This window comes from Drosophila novamexicana, unplaced genomic scaffold (assembly GCF_003285875.2).
Source record: "Drosophila novamexicana strain 15010-1031.04,08,12 unplaced genomic scaffold, DnovRS2.1 tig00000462-arrow-pilon, whole genome shotgun sequence".
Classification (NCBI taxonomy): Eukaryota; Metazoa; Arthropoda; class Insecta; order Diptera; family Drosophilidae; genus Drosophila; species Drosophila novamexicana.
The window spans coordinates 207,799-230,128 of NW_020824806.1; the positions used below are offsets into that span (position 1 = coordinate 207,799).

At 47.5% G+C, this 22,330-nt stretch overlaps 6 protein-coding genes across 7 annotated transcripts; 1 reads left to right on the plus strand and 5 right to left on the minus strand.

The window, feature by feature from the left end:
- Positions 1 to 35: 35 nt before the first annotated feature.
- LOC115761133 lies at positions 36 to 732 on the minus strand. The gene is made up of 2 exons (XM_030702793.1): positions 539 to 732; positions 36 to 476 (listed from the first exon to the last, which is right to left on the minus strand). The coding sequence occupies exons 1-2, from the start codon at positions 642 to 644 to the stop codon at positions 178 to 180; spliced, it is 405 nt and encodes a 134-aa protein (XP_030558653.1). The 5' UTR covers positions 645 to 732; the 3' UTR covers positions 36 to 177.
- A 32-nt stretch (positions 733 to 764) lies between these two features.
- On the minus strand, positions 765 to 2,966 carry LOC115761131. Its single transcript, XM_030702791.1, has 3 exons — positions 2,496 to 2,966; positions 2,237 to 2,442; positions 765 to 2,177 (listed from the first exon to the last, which is right to left on the minus strand). The coding sequence occupies exons 1-3, from the start codon at positions 2,852 to 2,854 to the stop codon at positions 781 to 783; spliced, it is 1,962 nt and encodes a 653-aa protein (XP_030558651.1). The 5' UTR covers positions 2,855 to 2,966; the 3' UTR covers positions 765 to 780.
- A 540-nt stretch (positions 2,967 to 3,506) lies between these two features.
- On the minus strand, positions 3,507 to 9,522 carry LOC115761136. Its single transcript, XM_030702796.1, has 3 exons — positions 8,909 to 9,522; positions 5,121 to 5,501; positions 3,507 to 5,063 (listed from the first exon to the last, which is right to left on the minus strand). The coding sequence occupies exons 1-3, from the start codon at positions 8,929 to 8,931 to the stop codon at positions 3,719 to 3,721; spliced, it is 1,749 nt and encodes a 582-aa protein (XP_030558656.1). The 5' UTR covers positions 8,932 to 9,522; the 3' UTR covers positions 3,507 to 3,718.
- Positions 9,523 to 9,597: 75 nt separating this feature from the next.
- On the minus strand, positions 9,598 to 15,561 carry LOC115761135 (putative 1-phosphatidylinositol 3-phosphate 5-kinase). 2 transcript variants are annotated; one of them, XM_030702794.1, is made up of 7 exons: positions 14,959 to 15,561; positions 12,593 to 14,903; positions 10,604 to 12,535; positions 10,373 to 10,538; positions 10,155 to 10,315; positions 9,931 to 10,092; positions 9,598 to 9,868 (listed from the first exon to the last, which is right to left on the minus strand). In XM_030702794.1, exons 1-7 carry the CDS (start codon positions 15,484 to 15,486, stop codon positions 9,681 to 9,683), a joined length of 5,448 nt encoding a protein of 1,815 aa, XP_030558654.1. In that variant the 5' UTR covers positions 15,487 to 15,561; the 3' UTR covers positions 9,598 to 9,680. The 2 variants fall into 2 exon arrangements, with proteins under 2 accessions (XP_030558654.1, XP_030558655.1); XM_030702795.1 differs by having other exon boundaries at positions 10,155 to 10,312; positions 14,959 to 15,560.
- On the minus strand, positions 15,539 to 16,239 carry LOC115761137 (anaphase-promoting complex subunit 13). The gene is made up of 3 exons (XM_030702797.1): positions 16,151 to 16,239; positions 15,704 to 15,850; positions 15,539 to 15,646 (listed from the first exon to the last, which is right to left on the minus strand). Exons 1-3 carry the CDS (start codon positions 16,160 to 16,162, stop codon positions 15,563 to 15,565), a joined length of 243 nt encoding a protein of 80 aa, XP_030558657.1. The 5' UTR covers positions 16,163 to 16,239; the 3' UTR covers positions 15,539 to 15,562.
- Positions 16,240 to 19,984: 3,745 nt separating this feature from the next.
- On the plus strand, positions 19,985 to 22,328 carry LOC115760562 (cap-specific mRNA (nucleoside-2'-O-)-methyltransferase 2). The gene is made up of 3 exons (XM_030701967.1): positions 19,985 to 20,351; positions 20,404 to 20,550; positions 20,604 to 22,328. Exons 1-3 carry the CDS (start codon positions 20,064 to 20,066, stop codon positions 22,272 to 22,274), a joined length of 2,106 nt encoding a protein of 701 aa, XP_030557827.1. The 5' UTR covers positions 19,985 to 20,063; the 3' UTR covers positions 22,275 to 22,328.
- The last annotated feature ends 2 nt before the right edge of the window (positions 22,329 to 22,330 follow it).

Consider the following 22,330-nt stretch of genomic DNA (forward strand, 5'->3'; position numbering starts at 1 on the left):
TCAATCGATTAACATCAGAAAGTCTCTCTAATTATTCCGTTATTTAAATAGCATTTAATTTAAGATAAACTAAGATTTTGCATGCTTAGCTGTATGTGTTGCGTCCGTAATACATACATGTAAATTCACACAGAACATTAAAACTCAACTGAACAATAACGATTTTTTTTTTTTGGATTAAGGTCCAAACTTTTCGGTACATTCCGCCAATGGCCTGGTCACAGAATACTTCACTTTGAAAGTCTTCGAAACGTCGCCCTCATGATTCCATAAAGTTATGGCCGTGGTGCAGTAGAGGGGATACTTGTTAATGCGCACTTCCAAACGCTCTTCGTCTTCCGGCGGCTTATCCTTGCAGAACTGTTCAAAATACTCGGTGTGATTGGGGCCCAAGTCGACCTTAACTAAATTCTGACGATTGTATTCGTCCAGAAACTCTTTCCACAGGTATTGTTCCATACGATTAGCGCGTGTAACTACAATATAAGGTAAATAACTGAATCAGACGCTAAAATATTAACAAACAGTTCGCCCTTACTCAGCTTTTTGTTTCTGTAGGGTGTGCCAAAGCTTTGCTGAGTTTCGGTAATCTCAGCGGGGCAGGGGCCCTTGCCCAAGATGCGAAAATTATCGTTGCGTTTCATTTTTAAGCGCTTTTTAGTGTAAATAGTAACGAAAATAATTTATTTTTGTGTTATACGAGCTAATATGCGACAATGAAAAGTGCTTGACCGACTGCTGTGTCAGGCCAAACATATTCGGAGCCTGGCAACGGCGCTGCTAAGCAACCGGCGCTTGCTCTGATTGATCCCCTTGGGCTGCTGGCTCGTCCTCCACGATGAGCGTGACATCCTTGGGACGCAGTATACAGTAGTAGACCACGATCGTGGCCAGAAACAAAATGCCGCTGTAAACGATCCACTCCCAAATAAAGCCGAACCACCAGGACTCGAACTGCTCGTTCGCATACCAAATCGCTGACATGGTTATGTTCTCCACCAGTATGAGCATCAGGTAGCAGACATACCATCTCTTTACGCTCTTGAAGCACACACGGAACTCGAGCAGCACAAAAATGTAGATGTAGCCGAGGAGCAGATAGAACAACGAGCGGCTCCAGCTGACGCGGCAACGTGTCTCCAGCGCCAAAGCGGCCAGCATTAGGGCATAGTGCACGCCCACAATGATGAAGAAGGCACGTGGATAGAAGACACAGAACATGGCCAGCGAGAGCATGCGCATTGTGATGAACGCTATCCAACCGAAGAAGGCAACGGTTTTGCCCGCAAAGTCATCCTGCTGTATGCCGTTGACAATCTTTGTGGGCCGCGGAAAGTAGAAGTCCACCACATCCTTGGGCGTAACGGGCGTGCCCTTTGGCGTCTGTGCCAGCACCAATGGAGTGCGATCATCGCTGGGCTCCTCATTGACGCGTCCCATCAGCACTTTGGGCGGCCGCGGCACGTGCTCCTTGATGTACAGCTGGGCATTGACCAGCAGCATGTCTTTGAATGTCTCCAGCTGGGAGAGTGGCCGTGTCACAAGCCGGCTGCGTCTGTGTTCAGTATCCGAAACAGTGCGTCGCAGATCTGGTGCGGCCGTCGGCGGACTATTGTCTGTGGGCAGCCGCAGCATGGGCAGCGCCGGCGGCGCAGTGGCGGGCGGAGGCGGAGGCGCTGGCGTCTCGGGCACTGTATCCAGCACCTCGATGCTATCCAAATGCTTGAGCTCTTCGCGTCGCAGCTGTAATTTGGGCCTGGCCTGGTATATCTTATCATCATCTGTGATGTTGCCGGCAGCTGCTGTCGGCGAGTGCAGCAGAACTTTGGTTTCCAGCGTCTCCATTCCATCATTGTCCACCTCATCATATCCGCTTATGTGCAGTTCATGGCTGCCAACCTGGCTATCCATCTGCCTGGCATGAAAATTCTGCATGATTTTCTCCGATTGCGGAAAGCTTGTTGCCAGCGTGCGCTCCGATTCGCGTTTCCTGCGCTCAACCTCGCCGCACAGCCGCTCGTTTTGCTCCAGCCGACAGCGCTGGGCCTCCACCTGCTGCGCCGTTGCCCAGGGATAGTTACGACCCACGCGACGCTGGCTCTCGATGCGATGATAGCTGGTGGTGATCCCGGCCAGATCTATGGCCGCGAATACCAGACACATGCCCTGCAGTGCGGCTGCAATTGAGGCATTCACTTAAACCAGACTCGGATGAAAACCAATCCTCTGTACTCACATGTCTCGTAGTTGCGAAAGATGTCCTGGGCGAGCATGTGGTACATCTGCAGTATAATCTGTGGCGCCGCCTGGGCGTAGGCCTGGATCAGCAGGTACAGTTCGATGCTGGAGGTTTGCGTTGCCTTGGACAGGCACTTCATGCGCTCCACATCGTCGTCGGCGTGGAAAAGCGCCTCAACGGACCAAAACAGGCGCTTGGTGAACCTGGGGAGGATTGAGCTTATAGAGCAGGAGCCATATATTCTTCTTAAGCTCACCTGTAGAGTACGGCGAATGGAAAGAGGAGCAGCTGCAACAGTCCCAGGCTGCAGGCCACAAACTTATTGCGACTGGCGTCGCTGGCGCTGCTGCGCTGGTCCCTGGAGCTGAGCACCAGGAAGCAGGTGAGCAGCGGTGGCACAAGCACTAGTATTAGTGTGCCGGCTCCGTAGCCGTTTTCATGCTGCCGGAAATGCTGATAGCTCAAGGCCAAGTCTGTGGACGTCTGCAGCATATAGACCAACAGCGCCAAGCAAGTGGGAATTATGTAGGAGACATAGATGCGCGTATGGCTGCGTATCGCATAGCCCAGTATATGACCAGGCGGACTGGCCGCATGACCCACCTCCACGCTCATGTCCAATATTGTGTTCCCTATAATTACTCTCCTTAGTTCGCAGCTGCTCTCCACATGCTTCGATTGCAAAATTCCTGATGATACTACGGATCTATGAGTAAGCGTCGCTCTTTCGGCTCGCTTATCAATGGGCGTGTAGATTAGATAAACAAGTTGAGTTGGTCGCGTGTTTGAAAACCCGCCAAGGTTTGTTTATGTTTACGTGCCCAAGTTTACGCTCTCACAGATCTTCCGGAGCGCCGAGAGAAGCGAACCGAAAAGCGTTAAGAGCAGATGTTAAACGGGTCGGATCTAATCGTTGCTTCTGGGCTTCTTTATACCCTTTGCTTTGTCTATTTTTTAAAGATATCTTTGGACTCTTATATTATTTGACTGATATAGGAACAATCAGAAAATAGCCGTCGTTTCTGATTATTGCTTAAGAATAGAAACTTTTAAACTTCTCGCTTCTTCTCTTCATCTTCTCGCGACTACTTCACTAGATGCTTAAATCTTTCCAAAAATATTACTTAAGTAAGGAATAAACTCTAAAATATTATAATGTTTAGGCTAAGGATGCAAACTATTAAAACGTACTTGTAAATTTTACAATGAGAAATTTTCAGATGGAAAAGTTTATAAGTAGTTTTCAAATTTAGATAATACAATGGAAAAGTGTTTTTCTAAGATCAAAAATTTTTAACTCTATGTTTGGATTCTAGAATTAATTCGATGGCATAATATTATATAGTATTAGGATGTTAAATAAGATCATAAGCCAAGAGATTTGGCATGTTCTTATAGAGCTCAACAATTTAGGTGCCCCATCAAAATCTTTATAAATACGTGTTTATAAGTAAATTCTTTATTGATTGATGAATTTGCCTAGGAATCGTACCAGGTCTTCTTCATCCAATTGGAAGGCTTGCATGGCTCGTCGAGCACCACAAAGGAGCCCTGTTGATTCTCTGTGCTCTGCTTGGCTTGGCGGCGACAGCCGGCGGCATACTTGGGATTGCCCTCAATGATGGAGGACTTGTCACGGCATTTGGCCGCGTTCTGCTGGACGGAGCCGCGCCGTCCATATCTGGCCGGTTTCTTGGAGCCACCAGTGGCCACATCCTCGAAGCTCGGTGCAGCTGGCGGCGCCTCCTTCAGCTGACGCTGTCGAGACGGACGTCGCTTGGCCTGCGACTGCAGCGGGCAGTGGCCGGCATCCAGCGAGGAGTCGGAGCTCTTGCGCAGATTACCAGCTGGAGCAGCATTCAGCTCGCGTGGCCGCTCCCGCTCCCGTTCCCGCAACTGGTAATTGTACTGGGCGCGACGATACTCGGGCGTGGCGGTCAGCTCGTTGGCCGTCATGCTACTGGCCGCGGGCAACTGAGGACTGGTCGCGGCGGCGGTGGTGTTCGTGTTCGTGTTCGTGTTGGTGGTGCTTGCGGTGGGCAGCCGGAAGGAGGAGACTGGCTTGCGCAGCACCGGCCGGGCGCGTGGAAAGTTCAGATAGTTATTGCTATACTCTGGATTAAATTCGATCTTGCCGCGCAGACGCAGGCACGGCTCGCGCACCTTGCCGCGCTCCGGCATCTCGGTGATGTGCGGATCACGGAAGCTCTCGTAATACTCGGGCACCTCTTTGGTGAACTCGCCGCGTGGCCGCAGATGATCGTCCGTCTTCAGGGACTTCTCCTTGGCCATGTGCTTGGGTGGGACATTAAACTTATCGCGATATTCGGGCAAATCACCGCCGCTCGCCTCGCTTGGCTCCTGCTCGGCGCCAGAGATGCGCAGATTGTCGTGCTTCTTGATGGGCGCACTCTTCGAGTAGTTGGCGTACATCTTGAAGCTGTCCTGGTATTCCGGCACAGCATGGAACTCGCCCTGCATCCTGATGCTGCTGATCTGTGGTATCGAGTGCGCCTTCTCGATGGGAAACTGCTCCACATACTGACGCTTGTACTCGGACGGCGTTGGCTCGTACTGTGTGTCCTCGGCTCGCATCTGCAGGTGGCAACGATTCTGCTCCCGGGCGGCCACATCACGCTTGAACTTGTCGCTGGCCAGCCGGTTGGACGGCTCCTTGTCGTCGCGGAACATTTCCCGCGGCAGTATTTGGGCGCCGCTGTCCACCATGGGATGTGATAGATACGAGGAGCTCTTCATGTTCCCGTCTCCATGCGTGCCGCCCAGCTGCCAGCTCTCCGGATTGCGCACCGGATACGTGCGTGCACTGAGGGGGGGGTGGAAAATAGTTATCTGTGCATACAAATTTTGGGGGTCAGCTTACAACTGCAGATCCTCGGCCGTGTACCAGTGATATTTGTCTTGATGCTCGGACAGCAGCTGCATCAAGCCCTCCAGCCGTAGCGATGTGGCACGCCTCAGCAGGGTACGCGGTGGCCGGGCGTCGGCGTGGCCCTTGCAGCAATAATTCCTGGTGTACTCGGACTTCAATGAGCCGAAGGCAACCGTTGGCTCCGCGCTATTGTACAGACAGAAGTTGCTGTGCGTGTGCAGCTGGACGGGCTGGCGGCGCCGGAAGAACTTGAGATCGTCAATGGCAATGTACTCGTGCGGCTGGCCGATGGCAAAGCGATCCCTGTGCTTGTGACTGGCTGCAAGGTCCGGCTCCGAGAACGAACGACTCCAACTGAACTCCGCCCCGGCACTGCAGACAGCAAAAGAAAATGCTTTTAGCCACAAATTACCAATTGGGAGACCCTCCTCCCGGGGCCTTGGCTACGTTTGGCGTCGGCGTTGCCATTGGAACCAAATAACACGGAATCGAAGCAAAATCGCTAATAATTGCAAAAAAACAAGAAAAATGTGCTACGTGGAAATAGCTAAGTATGAGCATGCCCCACCCAGGCATGCCCTATAAAATGTTGCTTACTTAAAAGGGTTTCTCGTTACTTTAAGGCAGTATTCCTCGATTGATCATACTTGTAAATAGTTAAGCATGAGCATGCCCCACCCAGGCATACCCTATAAGTTCTTGCATATTTAAAAAGGGTTCCGTTTATCATAAGGGAACATTCCTTGAAATAGGCTCTACGACTTTCAGAAATATTCCTTAAAGTAAGCGGAAGTCTTTAAAGTATCTAACTAATTAATTCTTCTAAGTTTTGTTTTGCTTGGAATCTGCTTTGGGCAACATTCTTCATATTCTTGGCAGTTAGAACAGTTCTTCCAGGTATTAGTTGTATTTGTACGCCTTAAAGAACCCTTCGGGAACCCGACTTTCCCATTTTATAAGCCCAGGTTTGTGTTCAAGCCTTCGTCAAACTTCTTTTTATTTTCATTAGATTCAAGAATAGTTTTCTTCAGCTTTAAGTTGTGCCAGTTCCCGAATTAATTTATTGTTTGTTGCATGATTCATAACGCAGTTGTTGAGGTAATAAAAAATGTAGATTCAAAGAAGAATGAATGAGAAATGATATATGAGTAATATTTATTTCCAGCTGGCGAATACACCTCGGCATACCCTATAAAATGGAACCGGGTTAGACAATAAAAAGACGCTCTGATGGTAGACCTTAGCAAATGGTGCCTTATGAATAATACTAATACGCCTGTTAGACCCTAGCTGGGAGCTGCTCCAAAGGAATTTCTTCATAGCGTGCCAGCACGCACACAACAAACTTACACACACGCACACACCTTTATACACCTGCTGGCGTGAGTTGCTAGGCACACACCTGACAGAAAAACAGACAAAATGCAAGAAATTGGAAAATGTTCAGTGTGAATTAAATGATTTGTTTATTTTTGCACATCAATCGATAGCTGCCAATTGCGCCCACATCGCCCATGGCGACATTCGGATTAGCCTAAGACATGCCTTAAATGTGTTTAATATTCATAAATGATGCACCGTTCGTGGCATGCAAATTGCAATGTGCACACCTGTTGCCATTGAGTACTTCCAGTTGCAGTTGCGGTTGTTCTTGTAATATGACTGGCAAATTTGCATATTTAATGGCCAAAAAGGTTTTGCATATGCATTTGCAGCTATTTTTTAAACAACCGATGTGTAGAACCATCAATCATAGCTTGGAACGCTTGAAAAAAAGGCCAGGAGGGTTTAACAAAACGGAAGGAGTGTAAAAAAAAGGGGGAAAGACTTTACACAGATATTAAAGAATATAAAGGGAAGTGCAGTTAGAGCTCGCTTTGACTAAGAATAATACATTGGATGTATTATTAGTCAAAATACGATAAAAATCTGTTATCTGTTATTTGAAGCTTTTGAAAATCGCATAGATAGGCGATATTCAGTAAATGAAACAAAACGTGAAAGTCGAAGAGTTAAAGCGAACGAATAACAAAGAGAGAGGCTTTAAAATCTCTTAGAGCTACAGTTGGTGGATTTTTAGTCAAAATCTGTTATTTAAACTTTTTGAAAATCGCATAGAAAGGCGAAGGAGAGCGCAAAAGTGGAGGAGTTTAAGCGAACGAATAATAAAGAGAGAGGCCTAAAAGTGTAAAGACTCTAGGAAAAAATTACGTACATTTGCACAAATCCATTATACCTCTTTTACCCATTTTCAATGGGTTCAGGGTATACAAATGAAAAGGCATATTACGACTTAATTTCCTAGAAGCGTTTGCATCATCAACCTGCTCCAAAAATAGTTAAGAAATCAAGTAGCGTGTAGATTAGCTGCTTATGGCTGTAAATCAAAATCGTGTCGTCAGTGTCAGCTTTCTATCAGTTTGCCCAAAAAGCCAGCTGCAGCTGCAGCTGTAATTGCGTGCGTGACCGTTGACTCGAAACGGAAACGGAAACAGACACAAACGCAAACGCAAAGGCGAAAGCAACAACTGCAGCTGCGAGTGCTAAAGGCGCCCAAATCATGTCGGGCTCGACTTTTAATAGCAACAGCGCCAAACGGTTGACCCAATTTTCCACCCGCCCCAAGGTAATAAATGTAAGCAAAGCAGTTGAATGCGCCCAAACACCGAAATTTGTATGCCCTTCTTCTATGGGTTATGTAGATAAAAAGAGGAGTTTCTCTGGTTTGATAATTCTATCTTTTTTCAAATAAATATAAGCTTTCCAAGAACGAATTTTGTATGCCCTTCATCTATGGGTATGTAGATAAAGGTTAAAGGTTCAAGTCAACTTTCCCTATAATACCGTTTTTATAGTGTATTATAATTTTGTCACGAAATATACAAAAAAAAATCAATATACCCAAAAAACTTAAACAGTATCTACTGTCTTTCTGGTAGTATATATGTCGGGACTATATTCGAGAGGAACAATTGGTCAATAAATAAACTGTTGTGTAATGTATATCTAAGACATCTTGAACAGACTGTGCACCTACTAGGTTCTATCATGCTTGGACTACTTTACCCAGAAGCTCTATCGAAAGCAAGGCAAAACATCTTTTCCCTTCATTGTAAATAATCCATTGATAGAATTACCTTTTTCCCAAAATATTCGCTTGGTAAACAGAAAACAGAAATTATTCGAAATTTTTTTTATGTTTTTCAAAATATCTTCATGTATCTAGAGGTAGTTTACCTCAGCAAAACGCTTCTTTATAAAATCAGTCGAAAAGTAAGGAAATTTTATCTATTTTTTCAAGATTTCTTCAACAAACTCAGCTATTACCAGCTGCATAAAAACTCGCTGCTTAGCCATTTGTCTAGAAGTGCATTGCAAATTCGGCTTTAACGAGCAAACTTCTTTTGTTTTCAATTTAGTTCTTGTAACCAGTCCAGTGCTCTAATCTTGACAGTGCCAAATGACCTTTGGTTAGTTTGCTATTTTTAGTTTGGGTCGCATTTAAATATGCTAATCAATTGGCAATTACAGCGCCAGCAGCAACAATAGTAAACAATTACAATACGTGTACACATTCCGTTGCACATAATTATATATATAGAAGGAGATTTATGGCCGGCATTTAATTAACATTTGCATGTCACGCCACGGGGCGTATACGTAATGCAGATGGCATGAATGCGCCATTATGCTGGCGTGAATGCAAAAGCCAAGGCCATGGCACCTAACACCTCTTTGAACTACATAAATGCATATACATAAAGGAAAGTTCTCTTTACCCATCGTTGTGTTTCCAGTCCATCGTTGTTGTTGCCTTTGCACTTTGCACTCTTTAACACTGGCCACAGGACAGCACTTGGCGGGGCAAGCGGCTGGGCGTAAACATGGCTGGGCTTAAGCCCAGATGGCCGCTGTCCATGTCCAAGTGGCCCAGCAAGGAAGACGCGAATGCGAAACTGAAAGCCGTTCAAGCGCAAACAACAACTTGACCGCACGGATCGTAAATCCAAACTGAGCCAAAACACAAACTTCTCACACGCCAAAAACTTTCAATCAAGCACGAATCGCAGTCGTTGAGCGTGTGCGAATGCGAGTGTGAATTGGTAGGTAGGTGTTTGTGTGTGTGTGTTGTTTTGTGTCCCTGACTCGAGTTGAAGGTGTCACTTTTGTGGGTGCAGCCAAATAATGCAGCCTGCCAGCCAGCTGTCAGCCTGTCGAGGTTCCTGCATTTCGCATGCATCCTTAATGAAGCCGCACTCCTGAGTCCATTTCGCAACGCAATTTTCAATCAGTATAATTATTTCCGCACACGCAACTAACAACAGCACCCACAGCGGGCAGCTGGCTGGCCAGCTTTCAATTGTCCTGAATGGGTGGCCATTTCCGGCGCACAAGTGGGTCAAGTGCAAAACAATTCGCTGGCGGATATGTCGGCTGGTTTATGAGAATGTGATTTTAAGCAGCAGCGTTTGCGTTTTAGTTGCTTTATCAAAACTATACGTTAACTAGACGTTAAACAGCTTAACTAAGTGTTGGGTATATTTGGTTGCGTCAGATCTTAGAGAGGCCCTCCCAGCGATCGGGCACCGTATAGAAATAACGATCCATCGCCTCGACGAAGCGCTGCTTGTAGGGCTGCGGCGCCACAATGGTGGGCGACTTGCCCATGCCGCCCAGCAGACCCGACTGCTTGATCATCGACTCCAGCATTTTGTCCAGCGTATAAGTGCGTATATAATCTGCAAAAGAACAGGCGGCTAAATAAACTGACGCATCTGTGGAGACACACACACACACGCACCGATTATGCCCAGCACGAGCACATTGTGCTTACTGTCCAATCCCACCAGCAGAGAGTAGTCCATTATCTTATTGCGCTCCAGAAACGAGGCATCCCTTTGTATGGCATCGCGCAGCACAGCTTTGCTGTGGGAGAGTACATAAAGCGGCTTCGACCAGGACACTGCAAGGCAATTCGGTTGGATGTGAGCAACTGTAGCCATGTCTCGATTACGTGGTACTTACTATTCACTAGATTCTCGTCGAGCAGCACAATTTCGCCGTTCGTATTGCTGGGATCCACACGGCGATTGCGCTCCGAGCCCTTCAGGTCAAACTTGTCGGATATGTCGCAGCCGTAGAACAGATTCTCCATGACCAGCAAGGACTTCTCCACACACGAGCTGCTAGCGGGCAGGCCAAGGGATAAGTATATGAATATTCAACTATTGTCGCGCACTTACTCCTTCTTTTTAATGCTGACTTTGAAGACGCCAAAAATTTTGGCCAGCAGCGTGGGATGCTGCTGCTGCTGCTGGCACTTGGCAATGTACTCGAAGTACTCGGGCGCAAAGTTCTCAAATAATAGCATCTCCTTTTTGCCCATTTCCTTGAGCACGAAACGATCGTCTGCAATTATGATATAGATCTCAGATATGTTTATATATTTGTGAAGTGGAGCCATCGGAGCTTACCCAGCGTCTTGCAGAATTGTGAGCCGGATTTACCACCGCGCGCCTCCCACTGCACGCTGCTGGAGAGGCTGCGGGCGAGCGCAATGCGCGACTCTTCCTCGGCATCCGGCTGCTCAACGTGCTGTGCGCTGCCGGCCACATCGCTGGGCTTACGCACCAGCTCCATTTCGGAGCCGTTGCGATTCTGTGAGATTCTCAGCTCCTCGCGCATTTTGCTTTTCTCCAGCCGGCGATACAGCGTCCGGTCCAGCTTGGGCGGACTCAAGCATTTCGCGCGCATCGCATCGAATTCGCGCGCAAAGTAAATCTGGCACTGAAATTGGGTGCTGTTGCCAAAGGAGAGCAGGACATGTGCGCTGGGCGGCTGTGGCTGGGTTTTAGCTTTGCTGCGCTCCTCGGACTCGCCACTGGCAGCCGTCTCCTCCGCATCGGTATCCAGCTGTTTGTGCTTCGGCACCGGACTGGAGTTGGCATCGCCGCCGGCAGCTTCGCCAGCATTCAGAGCTGCAATGGAGCGCTGATACTCGGCCGAGGTCAAGGCATAGGCAATAACTGAGCTGAGATCGTTTTCGCGGACCAGCACGGGTATGGCGCCCATGGGCAGCGTCAGATGATCCTGTGGCGCGAAGGGCGACTGCAGCGGATTGGCTTGGTTATTCGCAGGCTGACGCAGCGTGAGCAATCGCGACTTGATGGACTTCTTGTCCGCATTGACGTTGACTGTGGAGGCGAGCATCTGGTCCACGGTCAGCTTCTTTTCCGTCTCCGGGTTGTCTTCACCGGGACATTCTATTGGTGTGCCATCCTGCTGCAGATTGTTGCCTTTGCTCTTCGCCAGCTCCTGGCTGGCGGCATCTAGCTGTTCGGGTCGCAGCTCCTCGGTGCATATGGTGCCGGCATCGATATGATGCGACTGCTTGGCATGCTTCTGGGCCAGTTGCTCGATTTCATGCAGACGTGGACCCCACAGCTCAATGCTCTCGGCCAGCACGCGCTTGGCCATGACGAGCGCGTCGGCTATATCGTAGGAGTTGACCAGACGTTCCGTCAGCAGGGTGTGCACAATTTCCACCTTTTGCTTGAATATGAATTGATCCTTGGTGAGGTTAGCCTTCAGTGTGGATACCAACGGGGAGTTCTCCTCCTCGGTGGCCAGATCGGCGATTCGCTCGTGTATCCGCGTATACACCTCATGACCGCGTATCGAGAAGCTCTTAATCTCCTCCTGCACTTGCACGCCAATGAATGGCTTGGGCAACTCCATTTGTAACGTCAACGAGGGCAAATCCGTTTCCCACACCTCGACGGGCGTGTACTGGAACTTGGCGCCAACGCCACGAAAGCTAAAATGATGCACATAATCTCGGTGCAGCGAGTGCTCGCAGGGATTGCTATGCTCAGCAGCTGCGCCGCCAGCCTCTGTGGGCGGACGGCGCTTGTAGGCGTGGCCGTGGAAGCGCATTTCCAGATACTTGGCCAGCGAGAGACGTTTGGCGGCATCCGAGAGCGGCACCGGTGGCGTCGTGGCATTGCAAATGCTGCACCAGGATGTGAAGTAGATGCGCTTGGGATCGGAACGCGTTGAATCCTCGGTGAGATAAACATGCACACAGCCCAGCGAGTGAACGTAGCGACGCACATGGCCCAGCATGGGCAGATTGCATGACGGGCACATCGAGTTGAAGAGGCAGCAATAGCGCTGCAGGAACTGCTCCAGCATGATGTCGTGCTGGCCATAGAACTTCATGTCCAACAGCATGGGCAGCTTGCAGAAGGAGGACACGCCCTTCGGGTTGAAGTGGAAGCTGCAGAAAAGTACCGGCAAACGCTGATGATTTTGTGGATCGAGTGCATCCTTGTATAGCTGCTCATCGGTGACCTTTTGCGGACGCTGTATGATCTCGCCAATCTTCTTCTTCTTCTGCTTGAGCACTAAATTAGAAGGAGATTTAATAGATTGTAAGAGCATGTCAAATATTAAACACTTACTTGACGCCTTTCCTTTGGGAAAGCGACCACCAAATGACCGAAACTCGGCCAGGAGCGTTTGTATATCCCGGCTGTTGGCAGGCGATGTAATCTTCATTTTGACGAAATCGTGTGCCGGCAGTAGCTGCTGCTCGTTCTCCTTGTTGCCCGGCTCCGTGTTGGATTTAAATGGATCCGCGTCTAGGCTTTCGGGGCGCTCCAGAGCAGTTGGCGTCTTGGACCACAGCTTGGAAAAGTAGAGCTCGGCGGGAAAGAGTTTGCGCAGCTTGCAATTGCGACCCTGCTCCGTCTCCAGATAGGGCAGCGGAAACGTTAGAAACGGGCTGACCGACAACAGCGTGGAGCTGAGCGCATTGCGAAAGCGATTATCGTAGCGATTCTCTACGGCCAGGGCCTGCACGTTGAGATTGGCCGCCGAGCTGGACATGGTTTCAGTTTGCGAGGAGCGCAACGGATCCGTAAAGTCGGCCACGTTCTCAGTGATGGCGGCCGTAAACTTCTCCTCCGATTTGCGTTCGGTCAGCGGCCGTTTTGCGGATGAGCGCAGCTGCGGCTCAGCGGCCTCCAGGTGTTCCTCGGCAGCATTCTCTGCATTGGGACTGGACTCCTTGGAGTCGAATATGGATGGCTTGGGACTGAGCGGCTGGGCGAACTCGTCCAGCAGAAAGGACATCTCCAGCCGCCAGTTATATCGCGCAAAGAGCAGCGCCGAGGCCACCTTCTTGACGCGGGTCAGTTCCGCATTGTTGCCGCCGCGCAACAGACAGGTGTAGCCACGAGGATTCTTCAGCTTCTCGAAGAACATCAGGGTCTTGCCGCCCGAATAGTTGCGAATGTAGAAGTCATTGCAGCGGCCCAGCTTCGGCATGGTTATGTTCGATTCAATGGAGCTCACAATGTCGCACTGGAGCGTGCGCGCGAGTCGCTCCATAACGGAGAGCTTGACGTCGAGCACCAGAGTGACGCCGTAGGAGCGCAGAAGATCCTGGGCAATGCCGGCTACATTCTTGTGCACCAGCACTACGTTGGGCTCGAAGTTCATGATGCGGGCGCAGACGTTGCGCAAATATTCCTTCTCCTGCAGCAGCACCGTCTCGATGGTAACAAACTTGCCCTCGATGCGCTCATAGACAATGGGGCACTGCAACAGCAGGATGTGCGGAAATTCGACATGCGTGGCCATGTCCTTGTGTGCGACATTCTTGGAGAATGCCACGCCATGAACAATTTTCGAGTCCTTGCGCCTGCCGCCCGGCACCTTCTTAAAGTTGACATAGTTGCGTATGTCCATGAGATCGTTGGTGCAGTACTCGGGCTTGAAATGATTCGCTGCCGTCGAGCAGAGCGTCTGCAACACCTTGCCCCACTCGGCGTCCAGTTGATGGGCGCGCAACAGCTGTGCCAGCAGCTGCTCCTCATGATCACAGTAGGACTCCAGCAGCTTGGTCGAAGTGGTCGTAAAGCTCATGTCATTTTCCAGCTCCAGCTCCTTGGCAGACTGAAAGCTTAGGGACAAATCCATAGACTTGGGCGGCTGCGGCTCTGTGCTGGTATCAAACTGTGGACTTATTGGATCAATGCTCTTGTCTGGCGCCTCCGCTCTGGCCGCACCCGTACGCGACAGATCCGCAAATCTGTAATGCAGCGTGGCATCGAATTCCGTCTGCTCGGCATCTGGCACGATGGGCTCAAGGAAGCCGGCCGCCAGCATGGCATTCAGTATGGCCACCGCCTGAACCTCATTAGCCGACTTGTTGTTCGTATTGAGAAACTCGATGAGCAGCTGGCCGCAGTTTTGAACGGGCAGCTCGCGCTGCATTTCCTCGTGCAGGGTTATCAGCGAATTCGACTGCTGCAGTATGTACTTGCGATCGTTCATGGAGAGCACCGTGTAGTTCGGCTGCGAACTGAAGCGCTCCTCCTGATAGCCCAGCGATGTCTTGCGGGACACCTGAACGCGTTGCTTCTGGGCGGAGAGTGTGCTGGGCGCACTGTTCTGCACCTCGAGCTTGCTGCTCAGATGCTGCTGCAGTGCCTGCAAATCTCCGCCGATATTTGTGCTGGAGGATTTAAGTGAGGTAAGCACAATTTTGGAACAGTAATTGCACACCTTCAAATCGCCCTCACAGCGTATTATGCTGCCGGGCACAACCTGATTGCAGCACTTGGAGCAGAATATCTGACCACAGAGACGGCAGTGATGCTTGCGACGAAATGTGGAGAACTTTTGTGCACAATCATAGCACTCCTTGGCCTTCGAATCGGGCATCCACAGACGCTGCAGTTCCGTCTCCTTATAGTTGCGCAAATCCTGCAAAGAAACGTCAGCAAACAAGCTGCAACAGATCGACTGCCATCACACTTACATTATTATTCTTTGAGGCAACAATGCTGCTGATGTGCTTGAGCACATTGGACACGGTGCGGCCCTGATTCGCTTCACCTGGCAGCTCATCGACACGCTCGTTGGCCTCGCACGTTTCCTCGACGGTTGTTGTGCTGCTGCTGCCGCCGCTGGCCGTTTCGCTGCTCTTGCGCAGCTTGAGCGTTGTTGGTGGCTGCGGCCGAATTGTGTTCAAGCTGGATGTTGGGCTATTGCGTGTGCTTGCGTCGCCGTCCATGTCGGCGCCGCCTGCCCCATAGAACTTGGACTTGCCCACCTGGACGCTGCTGCTGCTGCTGCTGCCGCCGCTGGATATATCGTTGACCGTATTGTAGCTTTGATTATAGACATTTTGTATTTTTGTGACGACGCGTCCGAATAGCGACTCCGGCTTATCCTCAAAATTGCGCGCGAATTCGGTTAGTTTACTGGGTGAATGCAGGTGTTGATGTATGGCATTGTTATTGTTGTTGTTGCTGTTGCTGCAGCTGCTGCTGCTGCTGCTACTCATGTTGTGGTGTGATTAATAGTACTTGTGGTATAAGAAGCGTTGGGGACGTGCTAACACGTAGGCTGCTCGTCCTTGGTTAGATAGCTGTTATATTAAGTTGATCGATTAAAGCGGCGTCCGGTGCCAGAGAGCCGAGCGCCAAGTCAGTCCACTTTTGTTCCTGCAAATGAAATTTTAGGAACTTAACATAAATCTTATCAAGTTGCGCATTGCTCACCTGTTCGCTTAGGGTGAGGTGTGAATCACCGCCGTCGGCTTCGGGATCGGGCAGCTTTTCGATTGGTACTAATATTTGATCGAACGGCAGCACTTCCATGCGCCAAGCATTGTCCACAATGTCCAATAATAGATCATCAATCGGTGCCTGCAAAAATACAGCAAACGCCCCTCTAAGAATCCGCCAAAAACTGACTACGATTGCCCTGATAACTGTAGCTAATGTTCACTCAGCCGTGTTAATTACGTCATTGGCGGGACCCGCTGCCCTTAATGTCTATTGTTAATGTGTACATACTATGTGTGTATTTAGGCAGATTTATCACAAAGCCACTTTCAGATAACGGTGTGGCGCAACTAATTTGTGTGAAGTATTCATAGACGACAACACTTTGACAGTTATAGGTGCTGTTCCTAAAGATATCATTGGTGGCTTACACACACTTACCTGGCTGTCCATTACTTAAAATATATGCTTTATGTAGATTATCCAGCTTTACTTAATCTGCTTCACCTAATTGTTTACTTTTTTTCAGCGATAAAAGCTTATCGAGAAATCACCACTGTATCGATTGCAATGCAGTGTTGCAAAATGCCGCTGCCAAATGGGCGCAAGTTTAAAAATGGTGCTGCCAATCTGTTTTGATGTGTGCTTATAAGCTTAGCGTCTGTTGGTCTGTGGACTTTTTTTCTTCTGTTTACATCTAAAGTGTTTGCGTTTAACAATTGTATTTTACTTATTATGCAGCTAAGACGAATTAGCCAAGCGATGTTTTGGCTGTAAATGTCAAAATGAAACTAGTTTTATTATGCAACAAATGTGTGACATTCATTTCACACGGCCCTCGTTTTACTTTAGTAGCAATCAAAAAACTCTTTTTATATTTGTATTTAGATATTGTATTTACATTTATTTTGCATTAATTTGTAAAGAAAAAGATACACCAAATATTATATTTGATATTATGCAAGGATAAACAAGAGAGGCTGAGCAATCTTTAACTTAGCCTGTTAAAGTTATAAATAATATGTTAAATTCAGAAAAGAGATTAAGATAACGGTTTCTTTTCAAGGACTTTAAGCTTCAAGACATTCAAAAGTAGCAATCCTTAAAAACGTTTTGTTTTAATAGAAATTTCGTAAGGCAAACATTTCCAGCGTCAAAAAGCTTTTATTCAAAGTTCTCCTTGATTGTCTTTCTATTATCCTTCTGTGGGTCCATAATCCTGTCTATAATACGCCTTCTGTCCTTGCTGCAATAAAAGCTAAATTATGAAAATTAACGAAAAGTTAAATACAATAAAAACGAGCAACATCAGACGATCCCCTTGAGATGTTCCGAGTAGCGAAATCTCCAAAAAATTGAAGTATTGAAACACCGTTTTGTTGATTGTTCCATTGAATAACTGACTAGATGCAGCATAGCGCTATAAAAATGCGCTTTCAAACGTCAGCTATGCCGACATCTTGCCAATTGAACAACAGATGCGAGCCGAGGGATAAACATAGTTGAACCAAAAGAAAAACAACAACAAAACGACAAAAATATTGCTACCAAATTTATTATTGTAATTTCGCATGAACGAAACTTATTTTTTATCAATGAATTTCTTGTTTTCTTATTTCTGTTCTTTTTTCTTTTTTTTTTTTGTCGTCAAGCACTTAACAAGTTTTTCTATTTCATTTTTAATTTGTGTGTTGCTGAGGCAGCGGCAATTGTAATCCGTCAACGATGAAGACTAATTGGCAACTGATTTTAAAGCCCTGAGTCGAGCTTAGCACCACACCTCGGCCGGACTAAAAGTGAGCAAATAGCGGCGACAACGACGGCGACGGCGACGACGACGGCGACGTTTAGAAGCCCAAAAGCGACAATTGAAGAAGTTTCAATTTACGTGCGTGTGCGTGTGTGTGTGTGTGTGCGTGCGGCGATGTGCAGCTCAAAGAGTTAAAGCAACAAATACAATCAAATGTTGTCTAAAACGGGGATTGATACCCGTTGCCAGCACACACATACACACACACACACACGCACACGCACAGAGTCGCATGCCTATCCAAAGTGGGGGTGCACTCACACTAGCATGATTACCCGTACGTTCGTGTACGTGTGTGTGTGTGTGTTTACTGTACAGACTGCCAGTGGCAGGTAGCTGACGCTGACGCTGAGCGTTGTTGTTGTTTTTTTTTTTTTTTAGCGCAATGGCGCCTGCCCGGCATATTAATGAACTCCCTTTTGAGAAAAGAAATATGAAATTAAAATAAAATTGAGTTGCCAACAAAAGCCGTGTCCACGTACACGTCCGACCCGACTCAGCGTCAGCGAGTCGCCGTCTTATTGGAATTTGCCGCCACGGTGCCAAAAGCCAATTGAATGCATTTGCCAAAGAGGGCCTAAAGCCACGCCTGCACATTAGCCAGAAGGCGTTACTTCCGCAGAAGCCGCAAAACACCTGCGCTTAGATAGAGCTGGGCTCCAATAGCCAGCAGATAGTCTTACCTCGACAATCGCTTCTTCTCGAAGTTGGAATCGTTGAAGCCATCGCAGCACATTGCATATATGTATTTATGTCCAATTATATAAAACAGTCACGTGTCGCGCCCCGACTTACACACATGTACACACATGTGCACATATATACACATATATATGCATAAAAGAGCGTCTCGTCTGCATTATATACGCATTCCTATATACTATAGAATCCTCCCGAGAGAGTTTCACTTAATAAATGCAGCTCTTGAATTTGAATATTATTATTCATATAGACACAACGCACGTTTCGCTATAAAGTCGGCAGCTCACGCGCCGATTTAGTGACCATATAGCCAAAAGTTAAATATAAAAAGTATATGAAAAAAAAAAAAAACGACAACAATTTGAATTCCAATGTTCGAGACATCATCGCAATGATTCAAAGAGGTTTTTCGTATTGCTCGTTTTAGGTTGGCTTCCAAAGCAAAAACCTTTTCTTTTCAGATTTGGGCTTACCCTTACCAAAGTACCGTTATTTTTCTGTGTGTTTTTTTTTTTATGTCCAATATTTTCTATTTCCGTTGCTGACTTAAATTGTGAGTTAATGCACAGATTTATATGCACAGGCCGATGCATCGATTTGCCCATAAATACTTTTACGTATGATTGTTTCATAATATCTCTTTTTTTTTTGTGCCCCAACTTATTTCCATTATTTTTTATGGTTAGCCTAACTGAGTCAAGGAAATTTACTTTAATTATCAATTTAATATTTTGGGCACAGTTTTAGAAATGTTTTTATGTGCTGCCACCAGCACGGAAGCTATTTTCTTTTCTATTGCAACACCTATAAAAAAAACTCAAGAAATTCCCATTAACTCAGCCGGAAATGAATTGGGAAAGCAATTTCGATAAAAGTTTTAAACTCGAAATAACCAGAAACTCTTTTGTACTTTCAAAAATATATAAAACAGAACATCACAAGACATCATTTGTTCTTCATTTATCAAATATCTTGAAAAGCGAATAGAAAGAAATTCCCAATAAGCTTATACTAATTATATTGCTTATGCACTTAAAGTCTAACTTCCAGGATAAATCATTCAAAGTTTGCAAACAAAGATATTTTCGTAAAATAAAAGACCACAAATCATTTCGATAAAGCTTTATGAGATGGAACCCTTACATTTATAGCCTAGCGAAAGTGCATACAAATTGAAAGTTTTGGAATAATTTGAATTTAAATGCGAACAAATTCGCGGTTGATATAAGCTATCGATAACTATGCTCTGTTAACTCTAGTTGATATATCGATATTAAGCGAAACGATATTTCAAGCAATAAAGTATGAGCTGCTATCTAACTTGTGCGTCTTTACTCACCAAGAACTGAAATATTTATAATTACAATCAATCACCTTTACCCACTATACAGCTAAAACAAAGAAGACAGAATCTCGCTGGCAGAGTTTTGAATTGGAGACGTAAGCCATAATCTGCGCAGCTCGGTAAACTACAGCTAGCTTACAACACTGTTGCAGATGCGCTTTCTGTATCGATAGTGCCGATAGCTTTCGATAGTTTTATAGCTGTTAGAAAACTGTTAAATTCAAATTGAAACATCCTGTCAAAAATTTCTGTTTTAAAAAGCTCTCGGCAGAAATAAGATATAAACGCCTTTATAAACTTACACCATTGCATCATTGCAAATATCTTAATTTGCTTAATGATATTAACCCACAAATAACTTTGTTATTCTTACGCGCTGTTAATAACAGCTCTTGAAATGTTACTGCTATACGCGCTGTTAAAACCGCTGTTTATGCGAAAAAAAAAAACATGTTGAATTAGTTTTGCTTGCTTAAATTGAAGAAACCTAAATAAATATGCGTCCCAAGCTAAGCATAAGAGAGGAAGTGGAACAGCTCTTTGAAAAGAAGTTCCAATATCAAAAGCCAAAGACCAGCGCCTGGTTGCTGCCACAGCAAGAGCCGCTCTTCAGCGAATTCTACCAGTACGAGTCGCTGCAGGAGCTCAAGGAACAGTTGAATCGCATCAAGAGCAAACTGAACAATTATGGAGTGCAGGAGTGGAGCACACACACAAATCGCCGCGATCCGTCGGGCGAGATCTCCTGGCGACTCAAAAACGAAACAAAAGCCGAATTTGTGACCGTGAGTCTTAGACTTAAATAAAATGTTGATTAACTTATTATTTGATCTACAGGTGGCTTGGTGCAAGATCTTCGAGTGCATGCATCGTTTTCCACTGGTCACCCAGCCGGAACTGAATAGTCTACACCTATGCGAGGCGCCGGGCGCCTTTGTTGCCGCTCTGAACCATTATCTGCACTCGGTCTACAAACAGGATGAGGTATCTAGAGCACAGATAGTATTTGAAGAAAGATGTTATCTAGTTCCTTGCAGATCAAATGGCGCTGGCGTTCCACTACCCTGAATCCCTACTATGAGGGCAATGCACTGAATGAGATGATAACCGACGACCGCTTCATATTCCACACGCTGGACAATTGGCTCTTCCACAAGGACTTCACGGGCAATCTGCTTAATGTGGCCAACATAGAGCACATGACGGAACGTTGCGCCAAGGATTTCCCAGCGGGCGTGCAATTAATCACGGCAGATGGCTCAATCGATTGCTCGGCACAGCCCGATTGCCAGGAGGAGATCGTCGCGCATCTATTGTTCGCTGAGATCCTAAGTGCACTCAGCATACTGAGCACGGGCGGCAATTTTGTGATCAAAATGTTTACGCTGTTCGAGGCATGCAGCGTTTCGGTCATGTATATGCTGAACTGTGTATTCCAGCGGGTGCATATCTACAAGCCGGCCACATCGAAGCGCGGCAATTCGGAGGTCTATGTGATTTGCCTGAACTACCAAAAGGATGCAGCCGATCTGCCGCGTCTGCTGAAGGCCATGCGAGCTAAGCTCGCACAGCCCAACGATGCCATGGTCATGCCTCTGTTTGGCAAGGCGCAAATACCAAACGACTTTTTGCTGCAGCACAATATCGGCTGCCGACTCTTTCTGAAGCTGCAGGAGGAGGCAATCGAGAGCAGCATCTATGCGTACGAGTCCAAGGATCGCTACTATCTGCGTCATTTGCATCAGCTGCGCGGCGTCGTCTCCTCCATGTACTACAATCGCTACAAGGTGCGCCCGCTGGCCGACGAACTGTGCATTGTCAGGCAGCAGGACATCAACAAGGCGCTGGGCTTTTCGGTGCCCGTCTATGGTGGCTCCTATACGGAGCGTGAGCACCTCAAGCAGGGCGATCTGCTCAAACAAATATACTGCCTGCGACGCGAGTTCAATCAGCTGGAGAAGTGTCCCAGCGGCACGAACAGCTACAGCCATGTCAAGGCGCACGGAGCGCCTCTCAAGCTGCAGCTGTGCCGCGGCGCGCCGGTGAGAGCACTGCAGAGCAGTCTCTTTGCATCGGAGCCGGTGCTGCTGCTGCGTTTGCGCCTTCTGGACACCTTCGAGCTTGATCCGCTCTGGCAAACTGCGCCCAAGTGCTTGTTCTTCGATGGCAACAACAGCAATATGCAGACGTTAGATTACGCACCCGCCAGCGACGATGATGAGTCAACATTTCATAAGGTTCAACGACATTTCTTTGTCATGCTAATTGAGTCATTGCTGGCACAACGCCCGGCGAAAATAGTCTTCCACAAGTTTCTGTTTCTCACCCACTATGCGGCGTCTGTGCTCCTGCTGCTGGCCGAGCACATCTTCGAGCACACCCAATTCGATAACAGCGGCACACTGCAGACCATAACGCTGACTGGGCCGCTGCTGGAGGCCAGTGCAGAAGCACTGGAGCAGCTGCAGCAACTGCAGCAGGTGCTGAGCAGCGATGTGGACGAGGCGCAGGATGCACTGCACAGCGTGTTGCCGTTGCAGCAGCTGCAGAAGAATCAGTTCAGCAACGCGCTCATCCAGTACAACAACAGCGTGCTGGTGGCCTGCTTTCGGCGCATGCTGGGTGAGGATGCGTTCCCCAGGCGCTTGAGCCGGGATCAGGCACATGCCGTGCCTGGCATCAAAGAGACTGCGGCCGTCGTGTGTTAATTATGTATACGTTTTTTTTTTTAAGTTTCTAACAGATGAGATTTTTGTTTACATAT

Excerpts from the sequence above, each read along its gene's own strand:
- LOC115761131 (XM_030702791.1), bottom strand. The coding sequence starts at position 2,854 with ATGAGCGTGGAGGTGGGTCATGCGGCCAGTCCGCCTGGTCATATACTG. Across the intron at positions 2,443-2,495 it reads CCATTCGCCGTACTCTACAG|GTTCACCAAGCGCCTGTTTT; the intron begins GTGAGCTTAAGA and ends AATCCTCCCCAG. Across the intron at positions 2,178-2,236 it reads CTTTCGCAACTACGAGACAT|CCGCACTGCAGGGCATGTGT; the intron begins GTGAGTACAGAG and ends CCTCAATTGCAG.
- LOC115761135 (XM_030702794.1), bottom strand. The coding sequence starts at position 15,486 with ATGAGTAGCAGCAGCAGCAGCAGCTGCAGCAACAGCAACAACAACAAT. Across the intron at positions 14,904-14,958 it reads TTGCCTCAAAGAATAATAAT|GATTTGCGCAACTATAAGGA; the intron begins GTAAGTGTGATG and ends GTTTCTTTGCAG. Across the intron at positions 9,869-9,930 it reads GCTCGTGCTGGGCATAATCG|ATTATATACGCACTTATACG; the intron begins GTGCGTGTGTGT and ends GTTCTTTTGCAG.
- LOC115761136 (XM_030702796.1), bottom strand. The coding sequence starts at position 8,931 with ATGGACTGGAAACACAACGATGG. Across the intron at positions 5,502-8,908 it reads GACTGGAAACACAACGATGG|TGCCGGGGCGGAGTTCAGTT; the intron begins GTAAAGAGAACT and ends TGCTGTCTGCAG. Across the intron at positions 5,064-5,120 it reads ACGGCCGAGGATCTGCAGTT|TGCACGCACGTATCCGGTGC; the intron begins GTAAGCTGACCC and ends CCCCCCCCTCAG.
- LOC115760562 (XM_030701967.1), top strand. The coding sequence starts at position 20,064 with ATGCGTCCCAAGCTAAGCATAAGAGAGGAAGTGGAACAGCTCTTTGAA. Across the intron at positions 20,352-20,403 it reads CAAAAGCCGAATTTGTGACC|GTGGCTTGGTGCAAGATCTT; the intron begins GTGAGTCTTAGA and ends TTTGATCTACAG. Across the intron at positions 20,551-20,603 it reads CGGTCTACAAACAGGATGAG|ATCAAATGGCGCTGGCGTTC; the intron begins GTATCTAGAGCA and ends AGTTCCTTGCAG.
- LOC115761137 (XM_030702797.1), bottom strand. Across the intron at positions 15,647-15,703 it reads ACCTCACCCTAAGCGAACAG|GAACAAAAGTGGACTGACTT; the intron begins GTGAGCAATGCG and ends TTTCATTTGCAG.
- LOC115761133 (XM_030702793.1), bottom strand. The coding sequence starts at position 644 with ATGAAACGCAACGATAATTTTCGCATCTTGGGCAAGGGCCCCTGCCCC. Across the intron at positions 477-538 it reads CTACAGAAACAAAAAGCTGA|TTACACGCGCTAATCGTATG; the intron begins GTAAGGGCGAAC and ends CTTATATTGTAG.